Source organism: Rhinopithecus roxellana, chromosome 3, assembly GCF_007565055.1.
Source record: "Rhinopithecus roxellana isolate Shanxi Qingling chromosome 3, ASM756505v1, whole genome shotgun sequence".
Lineage (NCBI taxonomy): Eukaryota > Metazoa > Chordata > Mammalia > Primates > Cercopithecidae > Rhinopithecus > Rhinopithecus roxellana.
Window position 1 is genome coordinate 57507205 of NC_044551.1, and position 21652 is coordinate 57528856.

The 21652-nt window shown below is 32.9% G+C and overlaps 1 protein-coding gene across 1 annotated transcript in view; it reads left to right on the forward strand.

Moving 5' to 3' along the window:
• The window catches only part of RNF180 (ring finger protein 180), a 233701-nt gene extending 212829 nt beyond the window's left edge, over window positions 1–20872 (forward strand). The window contains exon 8 of the mRNA XM_030927936.1: window positions 17473–20872. Within this exon, the coding sequence (XP_030783796.1) occupies window positions 17473–17672 (200 nt within the window). The 3' untranslated portion in view covers window positions 17673–20872. The remainder of the gene's footprint in view (window positions 1–17472) is intronic.
• The last annotated feature ends 780 nt before the right edge of the window (window positions 20873–21652 follow it).

Below are 21652 nucleotides of genomic sequence, written 5' to 3' on the forward strand. Positions count from 1 at the left end.
TATTATGAAACATAACTTTTCATCTTATCTTGGAAAATTCCAAGGTCTTCAACTCACATTGGCAGATGGAAAAAAAAAAAAAAAATGCATGAGGTGAAGGAAGACAAGAGCTAAGGTTTGGTTTGGTTTTTTGAAACAAAACAATTCTGGCTACTAGTTTCTTTTTTTTTTTTTTTTTTCTAAGAGTTTTGCTCTTGTCACCCAGGCTGTACTGCAGTAGCACAATCTTGGTTCACTGCAACCTCCACTTCCCAGGTTCAAGTGATTCTCCTGCCTCAGGCTCCCGAGTAGCTGGGATTACAGGTGCCCACCACCATGCCCAGCTAATTGTTGTATTTCTAGTAGAATGGGGTTTCATCATGTTGGCCAGGCTGGTCTCAAACTCCTGACCTCAAGTGATCCGCCCGCCTCGGCCTCCCAAAGTGCTAGGATTACAAGCATGAGCCACAGTTCCTGGCCTAGTTTCTGTTCTTTCATACTTATGACCTTGACTAAGTCCCAATGCCCAGACTATATCCCGGACCAGTTAATTCAGCATCTCTGGAGATGGGTCTCAAACATCAGTATTATTTAAAGCTCCCCAAATGATACCTATGTACATCCAAAAAGTCAAGGTTACAATTACACTGCTCTAAAAGATGATAGGACTTGGGAACATAAGAATAGAATTGTGAACTCAGAATGCAAAGGTACCTTGAAAGATTCTTTTGTTTATTCTCTGACTTGTCTATTTTCTGCATAGCTGAACTATGACCAAGAAAGAATCAGAAGAAATGAAATATTACAAATAAAAGAGATGAACAGTGTTTGCCTTATACTGAAATAAAGTTAACTCTGGCATAGTATAATGATACTTTAATAGTGCATGACTATTGTCCATTTGTTTCGTATAGCAGATGCAGATTTAGTTGGAAACTACAGTGCAAATTTAAGAAATCTAAGTAATTGTACAAACTGAAGTTTAACCAATATGCTGAGAACAACAGCACCCTGGGGAAATGACCATGGGATTTGTGAGACCACAAAGTGTTTATCAAGGCATTAAATTTATTCGCTTTTGTCTATAAAAAATTACCTTCAAAAAAATCTGTAAAAAAAAGAGGAGTGGTTTAAAATGGATATCAAGGTAGTCCCAGAAGAAGAAAAGAAATTCCAAAAAGTAAGGTAACAACTATCTGGAGAAGAGGGAAGGGGCAGTTCTAACTTCTTTCTTTTGGGGACTTGAGGAGTATGTTAATAATCTGAAGATAGGCTTAAAAGTGTCAGACCTTTTTTGCCAGCTGGTGGAGCTACTACCATGATTTACCATCCCATAATTGTAGCTGCATCTTTCATTGTTGCAGTGCACATGAAGTAGGACATATTTATTATGACTTCAAACAGATGACTATTAAATGAGATGTATACTCATAAATTTCAGCAGCTATTAGAACATTCATTAAAATAGGATAATATGAAATGTTTTAATATTTACAGATTTATAATTTGCAGTTGAAACCTTGCAAACAACTGAACAGTTTAAACGTTGAAATCTTTGCCTTTACCAGTATCAGGACTGTGTTATTAACAAAAGCAGCTTCAGATGTTATTCACTCAAAAATAAGGTGTTGCAGAAAAACTTCATAACTGTGCTGGCAATGAAGTGGTTTTTGTTGGCAAAATCTTACTCTACATGCATGTTTTAACTTTGCTAAGATTATATTGTAATAATTCAAGATGTTGTTGAGAAATAATAGATACTACTATTTTGTGAACAAGACCATTATTTTGTTAATAATAAAGGTGCTACTGCATTATAGTATCACTTAAAATATATAATGCATTTCTGATGCACTGAAATATTGTATAGGTAGCTGGATATAATGCAAGGTTATATAAATTATAGATTTTATAATATAAATCTAAAAATATTTCATTTTGTTCTATTAATTTTTTCTTCAATACTACACATAAATATCCTTTTTTTCTAATAGCAAAGAGAGAAAACAATAATACCTGCCACAGGTACTGTGTATTCTTTTGTTACTTTTTTCTGGCCTGAGAAAATGAAAAGCCATAGGATAATTTCTAAAAATATTCCAAAGATAATTTAAGAGAGAGAATTTCAATGACTTGAAAAAACTCTGAGTTCACTGTGAAACTTACACTTTCAAGTTATTTTCTTCTGTGTTCCTTAGAGTCCTAAAAATTCACACATAAATGATACATTAATATTCACTTTTAAAAGATTATACAAACAACTGGTGGCCATATAGGAGGTTTTTCAAGCTGAATCTGATAATACGACTTCCTTTCAAATGAGCACTGATGGTGTTGGAAACAAGACATAGCTGAAGCAATAGTGATTTTTTTAACCCTCAAGAGAAAATCTCTCAATCAGATAAATTTTTTTTTCTAAATTGAATTGTCATTACATTAATGGAGTCTGGTATTTCTGAACAATATTTCCTGTTGGGATGATATTTAAAATACTAAGTACTAGTAACAAAATCTGTATGTAAGTCTAAAATTGTAAAATAGATTTTGTATTCTCTAAATGGCTATTTATAAAACTGATTACCACATGATATAACTTACTATTTACCATGTCAAGTAATTTGTATTTGTAGATTTAGAAAGTATAGCATTGTTTTGATATGAATATTGCTACTTAAATACCTTGTCTGAGACATGATCCAACAAGAGAGGTTCATCCAATAAGCTTGAGTTAAGATTTTAACTACCTATGAGTCATTTTCTCCTTAATTCCTTGTTTTATTTCAAAAAGGTTGCTAAATAAGTAACCTCTAAAGTATTTCCTAAAAGGACACCTGTTAGTCAGTTCTAACCCAACACTGCTTGCTATAAAACTAAATCAACACTGCTGAACGTTTAGCATATCTAACCAGAATTAAGTCCCCCCCCCATTTATTATATCAAAAAAATGTCCCCTTATATTTCCAAATGTCTGTCACCACCATTCCTTGAGAACAACTGAGGCTACAAATAGACATAAACATTAATTAGGGTTGCTTATTCTTTTAATGCCAAAGAAACGATTTTAAAGTAAGATATATTTCTGTATTTAGAGAGAATGGATAAAATTATTTTTTAAAATAGCTGTCTTCTCAAAAAGCAATTGTTTGGAATTTTTAATATAAAATGACAGTCTACTGAAAGAAGCTTTTTGAATTGTCTTAATGTTTGAAATACCTGAAATTCATGGTACTGTCATAGATACATAAACAGAAACTGGCTGAAGACTCAGCTCCATCACATATGTAACCCATGGCAAATCAACTAAACTCAAAGCTAGAGCCTTCCTTTTTTTATTTTTAATCTGTAAAATGGGGTCACATATCTATCCTACATGACTGTTAGTTATGATCTAATACAGTCTGTTCCACAACCTAAATGAGACTCTTTGATGTATTTCCTGACAAAATATAATTTTGTAATATGTTACACGTTAGGTTAAATTTAAAAGTTAAAATCTCTAGTCTATATTTGCTGTTAAAACTTTACCAATGAATTTAAGTTTTTAATATATAGCTATATAATTATAAATAGACTAATTGGTAATATCTAGTTTATTCTGTATTCCACATAACAGAAGTAAAGGAAAATCATTTTCTGTTTATTACAGAAAAACTAAGTTTTGCTTCATTCATGTGAAAAAAATCCTCAATTTTTAATATAAAATGACTATTGGAAAATATAACTGAACATAAACTGAATGCTATTAAAGTAAAACGAATAAACAAAAATTAGAGATTGTGTTTACCTCAACCTTGGAAAGCAACCATTCGGTCAAAACTAATGTCACTAATGGATTGCGTAAGTGCGGTTTGCTTATCTTTTTAATATTAAAATTGCCTTCTGGTATTTATTATATTAATATATGTACTCTGGAAACAAAGTAAAAAATAAATCGTGGTTAGCCTAATTGTGTCCAATTTGAAATAGTATAACATAAACCCAGAATTCATGAATATAAATATAAATATTAATATTAATGTTGTATAACCTAGTGACAAGTATTATAGCCCCCAGAAACTAAGGAAAAAATTAAAATATGTAAATCCATGTTTACTTTTGGTATTTAAAGTCATAAAAGTTAAAAAGACATTGTATTACCACGAAGTCAGTCTTGATAAATTTTAAAAGATTGAAACGATACAAAGTATCTTCTCTGACCGCGTGGAATGAAGCTAGAAATCCATATAAACAGAAAACTGAAAATTCACTAGTATGTGGAAATTAAACAGCACAATCTTAAACAACCAATTGGGTCAAAGAAGAAAGCATGAGGGAAATTAGAAAATACACTGATATGTATGAAAACAAAAATATGGCATACCAAAAATTTACAGGATCCAGCAACAGTAGTGCTAAAAGGGAATTTTATAGCAGTAAATGCCTCCATTAAAAAAGAAGAAAGATCTCAAGTCAACATAATTTTATACTTTGAACTAGAAAAGTGAGCACTCTAAACCCCAAGCTAGCATAAGGAAGAAAATAATACATGATTAGAATAGGGATTAATGAAATACATAATAGAAAAATAGAATCAACAAAACAAAAATTTGGCCAGGAAAACATCAAAAACCTGGGCAAGCTTTTACCTACACTGACAAAGATAAAAGAGAGAGGATGTTTATAAATACAATAAAAAATGAGAGTGGAGACATTACTACCAATTTTACAGAAATAAGGATTATAATACTATGAGCAATTATATACCAACAACTTAGAGGACTTAAGTAAATGCATGAATTTATGAAAACATACAAATTATCTGAACTGAATCTAGAAGAAATAGAAAATCTCAACAGAACTATAACAAGTAAAAAGATTGAGTCAGTAATCACAAACTTCCCAAGAAAGAAAAGTCCAGGACCAAATAGCTTCACTGATGAATTCTGCCAAATATTGAAAGAAGCAACATCAATCCTCAAACTCTTCAAAAAAAAAAAAAAAATTGAAGAAGAAACACTTCATGATTCATTCTATGAGGAGGACAGCACTACCTCAGTATGAAAGCCAAAGTTACCACAAGGAAAGAATTATAGACCACTATCCCTTTGGAATATAAATGCAAAAATTCTCCACGAAATACTAACAAACTTATTCTAACAGCATATTAAAAGGTTGATGCCTTATTGCCAAATGGGATTTATCTAGGAATGCAGGCATGGTTCGACATAAGAAAATCAATGTAATGTACCACATTAATAAAGGGGGGAAAGGGAATTGTTTTACTTGATACAGAAAAGCATTTGACAAAATCTAGCACCCTGTCATGATAAACACACTCAGAAGACTAGGAGTAAGACTGCTTCAACATGACATTGGCACTTAGGAAAACCTCATAGCTGACACCACACATTTGTGAAAAACTGAAAGCTTTCCCCCTGAAATTAGGAACAAAATGAGGATATCCAGTTTAATCACTGCTGTTCAACATTGTGCTGGAAACTCTAGCTGGAACAATTTCATTGATTTATTTATTTATGCCATAAAGAAGCAGTAAAACTATCTTTATTCAGATGTCCTAATCCTGTATATAGAAAATCCCAAAGAATTCAAAAGAAAGCTATTAGAGCTAATTAATTTAGCAACATAGCAGGTTATAAGATCAGCACAGAAAAATCACTTGTGTTTCTGTACACTGGGAATGAACAATCCAGAAAGGACACTAACATCAATTGGTTTACAATGGCATCTAAAAGAAGAAAATACCTAGGAATATTTTTAAGCATGGATGTTAAAAACTTGCACACTGAAAACTATAAGATGTTGCTGAAGGAAATTAAAGAAGATCCAAATAAGTAGAAAGACATTCTGTGTTGATGCATTAGAAGATTTAATACTGTTAAGATATCAGTACTACCCAAGGCCATCTACAGATTTAACAGAATTCCTATCAAAATTTCAACAGCGCTTTTTGTAGAAATGAAAAGGATGATCTTCAGATTCGTACAGAATTTCAAGGGTCCTGCATAACCAAAAGAAAATCCTGAAAAGAAGTAGTGTTCATAATATCAAAACTTACTACAAAGCTACAGTAATCAAAACAGTGTAGTACGGGCATAAAGACAGACATACAGACCAAGGGAATAGAAGTACAGAAATAAATTCATATATCTATGACCAATTGATTTTTGACAAGTCTACTGATGAAGTCCATTCATCTGGGAAAGAACAGTCTCTTTCATAAATAGTGCTAGGTTAGCTGGATTTACATATGCAAAAGAATGAAGTTGGACCCCTTAACTCCAAGTTGATCAATGACCTAAATATAAAAATTTAAAAACATAAATCTTGTAAAATAAACCGGGGTAAATATTTACAAACAGTGGCGTCTTAGATATGACATCAGAATCACAAGCAACAAAAGTAAATTGAACTTGATCAAAATTAAAAATTTTGAAAGGAATCACTTGAGGCCAGGAGTTCAAGACCAACATGGGCAACACAGTAAGACCCTGTCTCTAACAACAACAACAAAAAATTGTAATTAGCTGGACATGGTGGTGCATGTCTGTAGTCCTCACTACTTGGGAGGCTGAAGAGTGGGAACATTTTTTCAGCCCAAGAGGTTGAGGCTGAAGTGAGCTATTGCTGTGCCACTGCACTGCAGCCTGGGTGACAGAGTGAGACTATCCCTGAAAAAAAAAAAAAAAATTAAATGTGGTGCGAGGGACATATCAAGAAAGTAAAAAGACAACATGGCTACATACAGAATGGAAGAAAATGGTTGCAAATCATTTCTGATAATGGCTTAATATCGACTCTACATATAAAATGTTAGCAAGGAGAAACTGGAACTCTGATACATTGCTGGTGGAAATGTAAATTCCTCAAAAAGCTAATCATAGAATTACCATATGACTCTACAGTTCTGTGTATACTCGAAAGAATTGAAAACAGGGACTCAAAAAGATATTTGTATGCCAGTGTTCATTGCTGCATTATTCACAATAGCCAAAGGTAGAAACAACCTAAATTTCCATTAGCAATTGAATGGATAAACGAAATGTGGTATACAATTAGGTAAAAAGGAATAAAAGCCATAAAAAGGAATGATATTCTGATACATATTGCAATATGGATGAAGCTTGAAGACATTATACTCAGTAAAATAAGCCAAACACAAAAAGCCAAGATTGAGTGATTCCACTTACATGAGATATCTACAACAGGCAAATTCATATAGGTAGAAAGCAGAATAGAGATTACCAGTGGCTGGGGAGAGGGACTCATGAGTTATTGCTTAATGGCTACAATTTCTGTTTGGGATAATGAAAAAACTTGAAAATAAATAGTGGTGATGGTTGTACAACATTGTGAATGTAGTTATTGCCACTGAGTTGTACACTTAAAATTAGTTAAAATGACAAATATTATGTTATATATATCTTACCCAATAAAAACTATTTTTTTAAAAAAGTGGTATTCAATTCTTACCTCGTTATTGAACCAAAACAAAAAAATTTGTAATGTAGCCTGGTAACTTTAAAAACTATATTGAAATTTAAGCAGATGTTAAAAGTAATGTACAATAAATTTTAACTTATTCAATATAAAAGGTTAGCTTTCAGAATTAATACTTTTTACTCTAGGAGCCTAAGGATATAGGAGAAAAGATGAAAATTAAAATCTCTTTTGCATTAACTTTTTAAGTATATTAACAGTAACTCTATACCTAGTTGTGACTATAAATATATCACTCCACCTCTGCTAAGACCTACTTATATCAATCAACTTTTGACACAACAAAATTCTTATGTAATATGAAGCAGTAAAATATTGTGCTTTAACCTTTTATCCATCCCATCATATGTGAAAGATAGGACATGTCTCATTTTTAATACTAATTTCAAGACTCTGAATTAGCCTCTAAAGAACCTACAAAATGTATTTCAAATATATTCATATTAATTTTCAATTCCTGCCGAAAATAAATTTGAAAGCCTTGATTTAGGACAGTCTCAAAAATATGCTAATTATTCATTTTATTCTCTAAAGTCTATCCTTTTATCCAGGTACTCATCCATCCAAAAACATTTATTGAATGCCCACTATTAGCACAACACAACCTACCAAAATTACAAAAATTCGTGATTAGAGATAGTTTTTCTATCTGTGAAACAACCTTCAAAATAATAGAGTTCACTTTATGGTCTTTGATGGTGAATATAAATTTGAATCACATTCTGTAGGGAAAAAAGTCATAGCCTTGTTTTCTAGGATATGAGAGAGAAATCACTCTGACGTAAAATTACTTCTAAGGCCGGGCGCGGTGGCTCAAGCCTGTAATCCCAGCACTTTGGGAGGCCGAGACGGGCGGATCACGAGGTCCGGAGATCGAGACCATCCTGGCTAACTCGGTGAAACCCCGTCTCTACTAAAAAAAAATACAAAAAACTAGCCGGGCGAGGTGGTGGGCGCCTGTAGTCCCAGCTACTCGGGAGGCTGAGGCAGGAAAATGGCATAAACCCGGGAGGCGGAGCTTGCAGTGAGCTGAGATCCGGCCACTGCCCTCCAGCCTGGGCGACAGAGCGAGACTCCGTCTCAAAAAAAAAAAAAAAAAAAAAATTACTTCTACAAAATAGAATTGAAGAAAAGACAAGAGTATCTTTGTAATTTTTGTAATCTAAACCTGATGGCAACTTGGAGATTTTCTTCACGGGTCCTTCTTCCTCTTTGATTTCACCACAATGAATTTCTCCAAGAGCTCGTTTTTTCCATGTGGGAAAACAAGTCAGATTCAACTTCTATTTTTATCACCTGTTTCTTCCACGGTTTTATTAGTTACTTCATTGTTTTCAGTAAGAATTCATAGTAAGATTAAAATTTTCCCTGAACTGCCGAGTGCTGCACCCCACATCATCCTAAACCTTGGAACCCAACCTAAATCACAATGACAGAGCAGCCACTGTCTGGTATATTGCTGGTTATTGTGGCAGAGGAAAAGAGACTGCTGCAAAGCAACCTAAATGGATAAATGCCTCTACCCAGAAACAACACACATAACTTTCACTGGACAACCATTTTCACTGGTCAAGTCCCATGGCCTTCATAACTTCCAGGGGACAGGGAAGTACAAACAAACCATGTAATCAGAGACTAGAATATTTCTGAAGAGCCTTAAGGGAACAATTATGAAAGTTTTAATCCAGTTTATTTGAAAACTTGGATATAATGGATAATCTTTTATAAAAGTTATTAGAAATGGCTCGAGAATAACTAGAAGACATAAAGAGACCAACAAATATTAAATAAATTGGTAGGTATTTTTAAGTCTGCCCATAGACCTAAAAAAACTACAGGCCCAAGTGGTTGTATAGGCTAGATTTATCAAACCTTTAAGAATTCTATTTTTATGCAAACTGTTTAAGATACTAAAAGAGATTACAAGATTACCAATGTCTAGAACTGTTAATGCCTTGAGATTTTACCCTATTTGTAAGCTAACAGGTTATTTGGCCACTGTCATAGTTGGTGGCAGAAGACACAAGACTTATGTGTTAGAGACAAAGGATGGTTTGTTACTCACAGTGGTAGCCAGAGTAGCAGCATTTGTGATGGATACCTGAGCCTCATTTCCCATAGGGTATCATGATATCCATATATGCAGTGGGGTGTGTTACATAGGAGAACTCTAAGCTTACAAAACCCAAATCTTTTATAACGGGCATTAAAAATGCTGTGTTCTAAGAATACAAACAAACCTATACTCTGCTCCAAAGGGAGACACTCTATCTTCTAAGACAGTTTACTATGCAAATATCTTTCAAAACATAGTCCAGAACAAAGGCAGTTAGTACTTATGCTTGTAAGATGTGCACACACACAGAGATCCATGGAAAATTGTCACCTAATAGCTAACATGTTTTATGAAGCCAATAAAATCACGATACACAAACCAGGTAAAAGTAGCATAAAACAGAATACTATAGACCAATCTCCCTTTTAGCATATGGATTAAAATGCCATATAAAATAGTAACAAGCTGAGTTCCTCAGTATATAAAAACCAGTATTAAGGACATGTGGAATTTATCCATGTGAAGGAATGGTATATATGAGGGAGGAAAATCAATTTAATAAATTTAATATTATTCAACAATAGAAAAATTCACAAGTTGAATTTATCACATTAACAGATTAAAGGAAAAAACCATATGAACATCTTCAGAGATACAGAGAAATTATTTTGACTTGTAAATAATGAGTATGTGGAATATTGGCATAAGAATTCAATTCTTCAGATTCCTTGAAGCGTACAGTTTTCACTGCAGTATGCCTTTTTTCACTGGATTGTGTGGCAAAAAAGTGAAGTATGTGTCTTTATTATGTCTCTTACTTTAAAATAGCATGGTTAAAATGAACTACAGCATAGTTAAAATGAACTAAGAATACTGAGTACTCTTTAAACTGTGTCTTAATAGCAAAATAATTACCAACTTATCACAAAGAATAAGTTATGATTATGCCTGTAAAAGTGAATTCCTGGTACAGAAGCTTCTCTTACCATTAACTCCAATCCAAATCTTTTTTTAAAATGAAGTGGTTGTATATATTAAAACATATACATTGACTACTATGTTATAATAGTTCTAAGTGTATTGTCTCCTGTACCATGCATTTTAAATGGAGACAAAAATTGGTACTTGGTGGACAAAAAAAAATATTGGATATTAGAGTGGTTTGTGATCCTCATAAGCTCAACCCTACTAGACAAAATCTTACACTTATTTAATTTGTCCTATTAGAAACTAGAAATTTAAATTTAATAAATTTAACTTATTAATTAATTTAAATTTAAGTTTATTGATTAAAATAATTTTTTAACTTTTAGGTTCAGGGGTACACGCACAAGTGTTGTATAGGTAAACTCATGTCACAGGGATTTGATACACAGATTATTTCATCACTGAGGTACTAAGCCTAGGAACCAATAGTTATTTTTCTGCTCCTCTCCGTCCTCCCACCCTTCACCTTCTGATAGACCCCAGTGTCTACTGTTCCCCTCTTTGTATCCATGTGTTCTCATCATTTAGCTCCAACTTATAAGTGAGAATATGTGATATTTGGTTTTCTGTTCCTACATTAGCTTGCTAAAGATAATGACCTCCAGCCCCATCCATGTTCCTGCAAAGGCTATGATCTCATTCTTTTTTAAGGCTGCTTAGTATTCCATAGTGTATATGTACCACAGTTTCTTTATCCAGTCTGCCATTGTTGGGCATTTAGGTTGATTCCATGTCTTTGCTATTGTGAAGAGTGCTACAAAGAACATACATGTGCATGTGTCTTTATGATAGAATGATTTATATTCCTTTGGGTATACACCCAGTAATGGGATTGCTGGGGTTGAATGGTAGTTCTGTTTTTAGGACTTTAAGGAATCGCCACACAGCTTTCCACAATGGTTGAACTAATTTATAATTTACACTCTCAACAGTGTATAAGCATTTCTTTTTCTCTGCAATCTCACCAGCATCTTTTATTTTTGGACTTTTCAATAGTAGCCATTCTGACTGGTGTGAGATGGTATCTCGTTGTGGTTTTGATTTGCATTTCTCTAATGATCAGTGATATTGAGCTTTTCTGCTGTTTCTTGGCCATATGTATGTCTTCTTTTCAAGAATGTCTGTTCATGTCTTTTGCCCACTTTTTAAAGGGGTTGTTTTTTTCTTGTAAATTTAAGTGCCTTATAGAGGCTGGATATTAGACCTTTGTCAGATGCATAGTTTGCAAAAATTTTCTCTCACTCTGCAGGTTGTCTGTTTATTCTGTTAATAGTTTCTTTTGCTGTGGAGAAGCTCTTTAGTTTAATTAGATCCCAGTTACCAGTTTTTGCTTTTGATGCAGAATTGCTTTTGGCATCTTCATCATGAAATCTTTACCCATTCCTATGTCCAGAAATCAATTGGACATATTGCGTATATTGTCTTCCAGGGTTTTTATGTTTTGGGGTTTTACATTTAAGTCTTTCACCCATCTTGAATTGATTTTTAATGTGGTATAAGTAAGGGGTCCACTTCAGTCTTCTACATGTAGCAAGCCAGTTATCCAAGCACCATTTATTGAATAGAGAGTACTTTCCCCATTGTTTGTTCATGCCAGCTTTGTTGGAAATCAAATGGTTGTTGATGTGCAGCCTTATTTTGGGGCTCTCTATTCTGTTCCATTGATCTCTGTTTTTGTACTAGTAGCATGCTGTTTGGGTTGCTATCGCCCTGTAGCATAGTTTGAAGGCAGATAGCATGATGCCTCCAGCTTTATTCTTATTGCTTAGGATTTCCTTGGCTATTCAGGCTCTTTTTTGGTTCCATATGAATTTTGAAGTAGTTTTCTCTAGTTCTGTGAAGAATGTCATTGGTAATTTGCTAGGAACAGCATTAAATCTTTAAATTGCTTTGGACAGTATGGCCATTTTAATGATATTGATTATTCCTGTCCATCACATGGAATGTTTTTCCTTTTGTCTGTATCATCTCTGATTTCTTTGAGTAGTGGTTTGTAGTTTTCCTTGTAGATATCTTTCACCTTCCTGGTTAGCTGTATTCCTGGGTATTTTATTCTTTTTGTAGTAATTGTGAATGGGAATTTGTTGTTAATTTGGCTTTCTGCTCACCTGTTGTTGGTGTATAGGAATGCTAGTGAGTTTTGCATATTGAGTTTCTATCTTGAGAATTTTCTGAATTTGCTTATCAGCTTAAGAACTTTTAGACTGAGACTATGGGGCTATCTAGATATAGAATCATGTTGCCTGCAAATAGGGATAGTTTGACTTCCTCTCTTCCTATTTGGATGCTCTTTCTTTCTTTCTCTTGCCTGATTACTCTGTCCAGGACTTCCAATGCTTGTCAAATAAGAGTGGTTACAGAGGGCATCCTTGTCTTACTGATGGTTTTCAAGGGGAATGCTTCCAGCTTTTGCCAATTCAGTATGATGTTGGCTGTGGGGTTGTCATAGATGGCCCTTATTATTGAGGTATATTCCCTCAATACCTAGTTTGTTGAGAGTTAACGTGAAACGATGTTGAATTTTATTGAAAGCCCTTTCTGCATCTATTGAGATGGTTATTGTCTTTAGTTCTGTTTATGTGACAGATCACATTTATTGATCTACATACATTGAACCACACTTGAATCCCAGGGATAAAGCCTACTTGTTTGTGGTGAACTCACTTTTTAATGTGCTGATAAACTCAGTTTGCCAGCATTATGTTGTGGATTTTTGCATCGATGTTCGTCAAGGACATTGGCCTGAAGTTTTATTTTTTTGTTGTTTTGTCTGCAAGGCTTTGCTGTCAGGATGATGCTGGCCTCATAGAATGCATTGGAGAGGAGTCTCTCCTAAACTTTTTTGGCATAGTTTCAGTAGGAATGGTACCAGCGTTCTTTGTATATCTTATAGAATTTGGCTGTGAATCAGTCTGGTCCTGGAATTTTTTTGGTTGATAGGCTAATACTGATTCAATTTCAGAGCTCATTATTTGTTTCTTTAGGGATTCAATTTCTTTCTGGTTCAGTCTTGGGAGTGTGTATGTGTCCAGGAGTTTATCCATTTGTTGTAGATTTTCTAGTTTGTATGCATAGAAGTGTCCATAATATTCTCTAATGGTTACTTGTATTTCTGTGGAGTCAGTGGTGTAATAATATCCCCTTTGTTGTTTCTGATTGTGTTTACTTGGATGTTCCCTTTTCTTGTTTATTAGTCTAGTTAGTGGCCTATCTGAATTTTTTCAAAAAAAAAAAAAAAAACAGCTTTTGGTTTTGTTGATATTTGAATGGCTTTTTGTGTCTGTCTCCTTCAGTTCAGCTTTGATTTTGATTATTTCTTGTCTTCTAGCTTTGGGGTTGGTTTGCTCTTGTTTCTCTAGTTATAATATTAGGCTGTTAATTTCAGATCTTTCTAACTTTTTGATGTGGGTGTTTAGTGCTGTAAGTTTCCCTTTTAACTCTTCTCATTAGTTTCAAAGAGCTTCTTGGTTTTTGCCTTCATTATTTGCCCAAAAGTCATTCAGAAGCAGGTTAATTTCCATGTAAATGTATAGTTTTGGGACATATTCTTCTTATTAAATTCTGTTTTTATTGCATTGTGGTCCAGGGGTGTGGATGCTTTGATTTCAGTTTTAATTTTCTGGGGACTGTTTTATGTTCAATTGTGTGGGCAATTTTAGAGTATGTGCCATGTGGCAATGACAAGAATGTATATTCTGTTGTTTGGTGGTTGCGAGTTCTGTCCATTTGGTCAAGTGTCGAGTTCAGGTCCCGAGTATCTTTGTTAATTTCCTTCCTAGTGATCTAATGCTTTCAGTGGGGTGTTGATAGCTCCCACTCTTAGTGTGAAGGAGTCTATGTCTCTTTAAAAGTCTCTAAGAACTTGCTTTATGAATCTGGGTGCTCCTGTGTTGGGTGCATATATATTTAGGTTAAGTCTTCTTATAGAATTGAACCCTTTACCATTATGTAATGACCCTCTTTGTCTTTTTTAATCTTTGTTGGTTTAAAGTCTTTGTGAAACTAGGATTGCAACCCCTGCTTTTTAATGCTTTCCATTTGCTTGGTAGATTTTTCTCCATCCCTTTATTTTGAGCCTGTAGGTGTCACTGGATGTGAGATGAGTCTCTTGAAGATGGCATACCATTGGATCTTGGTTCTTTACATGCTGTGCCTTTTTTTTTTTTTTTTTTTAACTGTGGTATTTAGCACATTTACATTCAAGGTTAGTATTGATATATGTGGATTTGATCCTGTTGTTAGTTGTTTATTATGCTAACCTGTTTGTATGGTTGCTTTATAGTGTCACTGGTCTATGAACTTAGAATTTTTGCAGTGGGTAGTAACAGTCTTTCCTTTCCATATTTGATGCATCTTTCAGGAGCTCTTGTAAGGCTGATATCATGGTGACAAATTCCGTCAGCATTTGCTTGTCTGAAAAGGATATTATTTCTCCCTTGCTTATGAAGCTTAGTTTGGCCATATATGAAATTCTTGGTTGAAATTTCTTTTAAGAATGTTGAATATAGACCTCCAATCTCTTCTGGCTTGTAAGGTTTCTGCTGAGAGGTCCACTGTCAGTCTGATGGACTACTCTTTGTAGGTGATCTTTCTCTCCAGCTGCCTTTAACATTTTTTCTTTCATTTCCACCCTGGAGAATTTTATGATTATATGTCTTGGGGATAACCTTATTAAATATTTCGCATTCACTGGATTTGAATGTTGGCCTCCATAGCTAGGTTGGGGGAATTCTCATGGATGATCTCCTGTAATATGTTTTCCAAGTTGCTTCTCTCCCCATCTCTTTCAGTAAATGAAATACAAAATATATTCAAGCACTTCAATAATAGTTTAGATAAAGCAGAAGAAAAATGTGAGAACTCGAAGACAGGTCTCTTGAAATAACCCAGTCAGACAAAAATAAAGAAAAAAGAATTTTAAAAGGATGAACAAAGCCTGTGTGACATATGGGACACCATAAACTGACCAAATATTCAAATTTTTGGTGTCCCAGAGATGAAGTGAAAATGAAAGGGATAGGAAACATATTTAATGAAATAATAGATGAAAGCTTCACAAGGCTAGAAAATTATTTACATATCAAGATACAGGAAGCTCAGAAATCCCCAAATAGGCATACTGCAAAAAGGTTTTCTCCATGGTACATATAGCCAAACTATCAAGAGTCAAAGATAGAATCTTTAAAACAGGAAAAGTATCTAGTCACTTACAAGGGAACCCCAATCAGAAAACATTGGATTTCTCAGTAGAAACCTTATAGACCAGAGAATAGAATGGCATATTCAAAGTGCTGAAGAAAAAAAAAAAGGCAGCCAAGGATATTATACCTGACAAAGTTTTCCTTCAGAAATGAAGGATAAATAATGCCTTTTCCAGACAAGGAAATGCTGATGGAATTCATCACCACTAGGCTGGCCCTGTAAGAAATGCTTAGGGGAGTCCTACACCTGGAAGCAAAAGAATGACATCATGAAAACACTTGAAAGTAAAACCCAAATGGTAGAACAAACATACAAATAAGAGAAAAAATACAAAGGATACCACTACAGAAAACCACCAGACTACAAACATAAACAATAAAATATTGCATATATGCCATAAAAATGTACAAATATTGTGTGGCATTAAAAAAAGTTTTTTAATCAGATATGATAGAAAGTCAACCAAGATCAATTAGAAATCATTCTAAAACCTATTTGACATGTAGCTCTACAAATTAATTTAAAATATCACTTACTTCATGTTTATCTTTTTAAATTTCATGTTTTGAACCTATATAAGTAAATATAATTTCCAAATAAACTTAATACATAAAAAAATAGGATAGTTCTTGATTAAAGAGTTTTGACTTTAAACGACCATACTAATACCCAGGTAAATGCAACCTTGCCATCAGAATAAGCAGCCTGACCTAGAGCATATTTAACATTACTCAATTGTTGTAACAAATGAACCAGAATTTGCCTCAAGCTAGAGCTTCACAGAACTTTTATCACCAGAATTGCTAGCAAGTACCAGAATTACATTTTTCTGCCTAGTTTATTATGCTGTCCCTGCTCCCTAACACGAATAAACACAGAAATACTTAAAGTAGATAAGTAAAAAGCAAAAGATTAATAGGTTATCAGTCCTTAGAAAATTGAATTTTGTTTTTTAAATGACTGAGTTTATATATTGGTCAACCAAAAAAAAAAAAAAAAACAAGTTGCTATTAAGCAGGTTTTTTCTCAAGCTCTAATTAGCATTAAATATACAAAAGAAAATTGTATTTCATGGTCTAATATTTCTCAGAAATGTCATATTCATTTGGTAATAAGTAGACTATAGTTTACTTTCAAGATTTGCTTTTTCTGTACCAACCAATCCCCATGCTTTGAATTCTATGGAAATTAAAGCTAAATTTCTTTAAAGGAGTATCATTATGTCTGTCCAGTTTATTGGATGCTAAAACAAAATAAGATATTCTTCTTAGAACCTTGCTCAAAGAATTAAACTGAATGAAATTCTCATAGTATAAGATACAAGGTTAAGTTGGTGATCAGAAGTTATAAAAACAGTTGTAAAAATAAAACATGAATAAAGTTTAAATTTAGAAAATATTCTCTTGAAAATAATTACATTTGATCCCCACAAATTTTTGAAGAAATCAGATAGCAGAGATGAGAAATTCATGACTAAAAGAGATAAATGTCTTGCCCCAATGAAGTGGCAGACCTAGGCAAATCTCCTGACTTAATATCCTGTGTTCTTTGCTACCCTGCCTTTAATGCCCTGAACTAGAAGAGGCTTCTAATAGTTGCTCATCGTTGAAAAAACTATCGGGAAACAACATAAGTCCACTCAGTGAAATCAAGATATGCTTTGGTTAATTGTACTTGTGTTCATGTTGCAGGTTCTTTTCTGAGCACTAGCTTGAATTTAATGGGCTTTAATATGTTCATACATCTTCTAGGTTTCCACAGACGTGCAGCTCCAGTTACAAGAAGGCAGTTCCCGCATGGTGCACACAGGATGGATTACCTGCACTTTGAGGATGATAGCCGTGGATGGTGGTTTGACATGGATATGGTGATCATATATATTTATTCAGTGAACTGGGTCATTGGATTCATTGTTTTCTGCTTTCTTTGCTATTTTTTCTTTCCGTTTTAGGAATTTTCATACCTTACTACAGTTGGTATACAATCATAAATGATGTAAATAACAATTGCTTAAACATTTTTAAAATGTTTAAATGTTGAAGTTTTTTTTAATGTTGCATTATACAAATTGTTGGTGTTTATAGAAAGCCTGAGAATAATGAATTCATTTATTAATGTTTTTCATGTAACAAACTAAACTTTATTCAAGAGCTAACGTACCCACCACTTAGCAACAATGCACTATTAATTTCATAGTTGTTCTTGGGTTAGGATTTGGGGCTCTGATTTTATAATATCACTTTAATACTTATTTTGATTGTGAAAAACTGAAGTTTTCTCTCCACTTAAAATAGTAAAAATACAAAAAGAAATGATAATCTAGGTAGATATTATCTTTACTGATAAAATATTTAATCACCACTTATTCTCAGGCAAATTATATGTATTAAAGATAAACCATATTCTCTGGGAAATAATGTAGCAGGGTATGTTCAGTTTTGGTTTCTAATTATCACTACTTATATCCCTTTCTATTACCAAGAAAACTGACTATTCTTTTTGTACAGATCTAATTAGTGCAACATTTTAAATTATTATAAACAGAATAGTAAATACAAATCATGAGACTAATCCCTACGAATAGATACTTTAGAGAGCTATATTAACACTTTCCAGATTGAAGGATTAATCACCTGAAGACATAAAAAATTTACCGACTTTTAGTAGTCTAAAAGAGCAATGCATGTCCAAAATGTAGTTTAGTGATTCATTTAACGAGGAGATGGTCAAATATATTGTAAATGTGCAATAAAGAGTGACTTTTAATTTTTTTTAAGTTTTTAAATGTCTGAATGAAGAATTGTTAGAAATAGGCTTACGGATTTATAGAAAGGAAGCCTGACATTTTTAATTACAGTAATCATTAATTTTTTCATTATTAAAATTTAAAAATAGGAGACCTGAATCATTAGAACGTGGGATAGAATTGGGGCAGGTAACCCAATTTGAAAAATGAAAAACTGGAGCAGAGACTTAAGCTTATTTATTCAGTTATTCTGGTGGTCTTTGTGAAACCTGGGACAAAAGTTTTTATTATGAATTACTCATCCAATATTACTACACTGTGATGTCATATATCTGGTAATTCAATAAGCATACTTTTACATAAACTAGGTGACTCTCTCATGGCACTAAAAATACTACCACTATCCAAAAACATTGGGATCAACTGGACTTTAACAGTTTCAATCTATGAAAAGCCAAAATTTAGGCTAATTGCTACTAACTGTATTTCAATAAAAGCACTTAACTGTTGGTATGTGATGTTCTAAGAAATCTAGAAGAATGGTACTGATTTCTATTCTAATGTTGTTCTTATTATTCTGTTTTAAATTATATCTATTACAGAAAATAATAGTATATACTAGACATCAAATCTAGAAATCAGAAAACTAAATATAATTTAGAAACACAGAGATACATTTATACTCATAAATTCATATTTATAATTACTAATTGCTCAAAGTAAACATAAGGGAAAATATCAGCCCTCTTAAAATATATAACAAGATTGAAAAATTAACACACACATGAGGAGTTGCATTATTTTAAGAACTTTAAATTGCAGCCATTACCTAGGCAACTTCTGGTTTATACGCTCTAGAAAATATATCTTGATTCATTCCTAAATTTCAATAAAAGCTTAGTTTAATTTTGTATAAACTAAATAAGTACTATTGTAGATACAGATCTCTTATAGAAACAAAGTTGATTCCCAGTATATATTTGTTAGGTCAGTGATACATGTCCGTTTATAGATCTCAATCCACTAAATATTTATGATACCCTTAAATAAATATGAACCTTTAAATGAAGAAAGTATAATCTGGAAAAGCATTCAAAATGGATTGAGTATATACATCTTGACTAATGACTTGATCTGAAAATTATAGAATATTAAAATAAGTAAATTCATGAAATTATAAATTACTCATCTTACTTTAAAATATTCTTAAATTTTATACAAGTGGAGATAAAAAAAAACTGCTAAATATTAAGAAGTATGGCATTTCCTAGATCCACCAGCTTATGAGAAGCCAGATAAAATCTCAGATGGAAAGAAACCAGTTTCTTCTGGTACGTAGCACACAGTAGCCATGCAAAATAAAATACATGGATGAGCTTTAGAGTAAAACAAAAAATTATAATGCTCTTCCTTAGCATCTCTCACAGTAAAAACTCATTGTCCAATAAAGAACCAAAGAAGAGAAAAGAAGAAAAATGTTAAATTTAACAAAGTATAGTACTTGTCCCAAGTAATATTATTTAATAAGCTTAATTTTATGAGTTATTATTATCTATAATAATTTCTATTTCTACCAAGCTTAATTATGGTAAAGGTTAATTTTAAACATGTTCACACATTCTTTTAAAAAAAATGCCCTAATTGAGGTACATTTCTGAATAGTTTCAGCAGATTATTTTTTAACTTTACAAAAGCAAATTCACAAATCCAGACCCATTTATTTTATACTTAGCAGAAGATAGGGGAATTTAAATTAGACAAAGTTGAAAAAGAATCAGAATTTATATTTTACAAAGCTACCAGTATGAATCCAACAAAATCAGGAATGGGAAAAACATTTTCTGGACCTGCTATATTATTAATGCCACTCTAGTATTTTATGCTAAATATGAAAGCAGTGCTGCCATCAGTTTCACTTCTGCCTTGGAATCTTGCTCCTAAGTTAGTTCTATGGCATAACAAAATTCCAGTTAATAAAATTTTCATTTAAATGTCTTTTGTATGGCTAAATACACAGATTCTTAAACATCTAATTTTTATATGGATTTCTCAAAGAATGCCTTATGGAAGAGCATTCTCTGACTGAATGCAATTACAGTTGAAGTCTTTGATTCTTCACAGAATTCTGTAGTTGAAGCCAGAGAACACTGTCATTTAGGAAAGTGTTCCTAAAGGTTTGCATGCTTTAACATGCTCAACTCTTACTTCTTGAAGTGTTTGATTGTCAGTAAATTCTCAAAGAACATTAAAGTTCTACCAATGTATACTGTTTTCCCAGAATGCATTTATTTTTCTTGTGCTTTTTCTTGAAGACAATACCTATAATAATTACTTTACACATTTCAATTTTACTTTTTCTTGCATAGATCCTGGAAGAACCATCATCAAGAAGTATCTTTAGACCATGGTATTATCATATTACAGTAACAAGCATCTACTAAAATATGTACTTATCTTACATTCATACTTCTATTGTAGGGTCAGAAAAACAAATACTTTACCATTCCCACTGTCCTTGAGGATCTCTCATATTGTACAATAGATATACTTTGATCATTATTTTTCTTATTTCAGTACTTCTAAAAGTAGTTTTTGGACTAGTATTATAAACTTATGGGTATTTCTCTTTCTATATGTTACTATTAAGTACTGTAAAACATGATCCTTCTAAACTTCCCTTACTCTTTCACATATTAAGTCTAAGAACCTCATCTAGAGCATGTCCAGTAAATAAAGAGAATAGTTAAGTAACTGTCCACTACAGTGAATTTTTATTACTGATAACAGCCTTGCAAGAGACAAATACTGTTCTTCTAGAACCTGATAAATATTTTACTTGCTTTACAAGAGTCACCTTGTCTACCAACAAAACTATTCAACGGAAAAGGGAAGTGAGGGAAGACAGCAGCTAACATTTATATAACTTCTGTATCTTTGCTGGTTACGTTAATGTGTTATTTAATCTTCTCAATACTCTGTATCAGATGACATCCTCATGTTATAGATGAGGAAGAGAAGTAATGTAACCAAAATCACACAAGAAGGATTATTCTGTCATATTCTAAGACCTTTTACCCTTTTTACTATACTGTCAGTAATATCTGATAACTTGATGAAGTTCAGTATTCACTGAGGAAGTTTTGGTAACACTGCTAGAGAAGCATGAGGAATAAAAGATGGTCTGG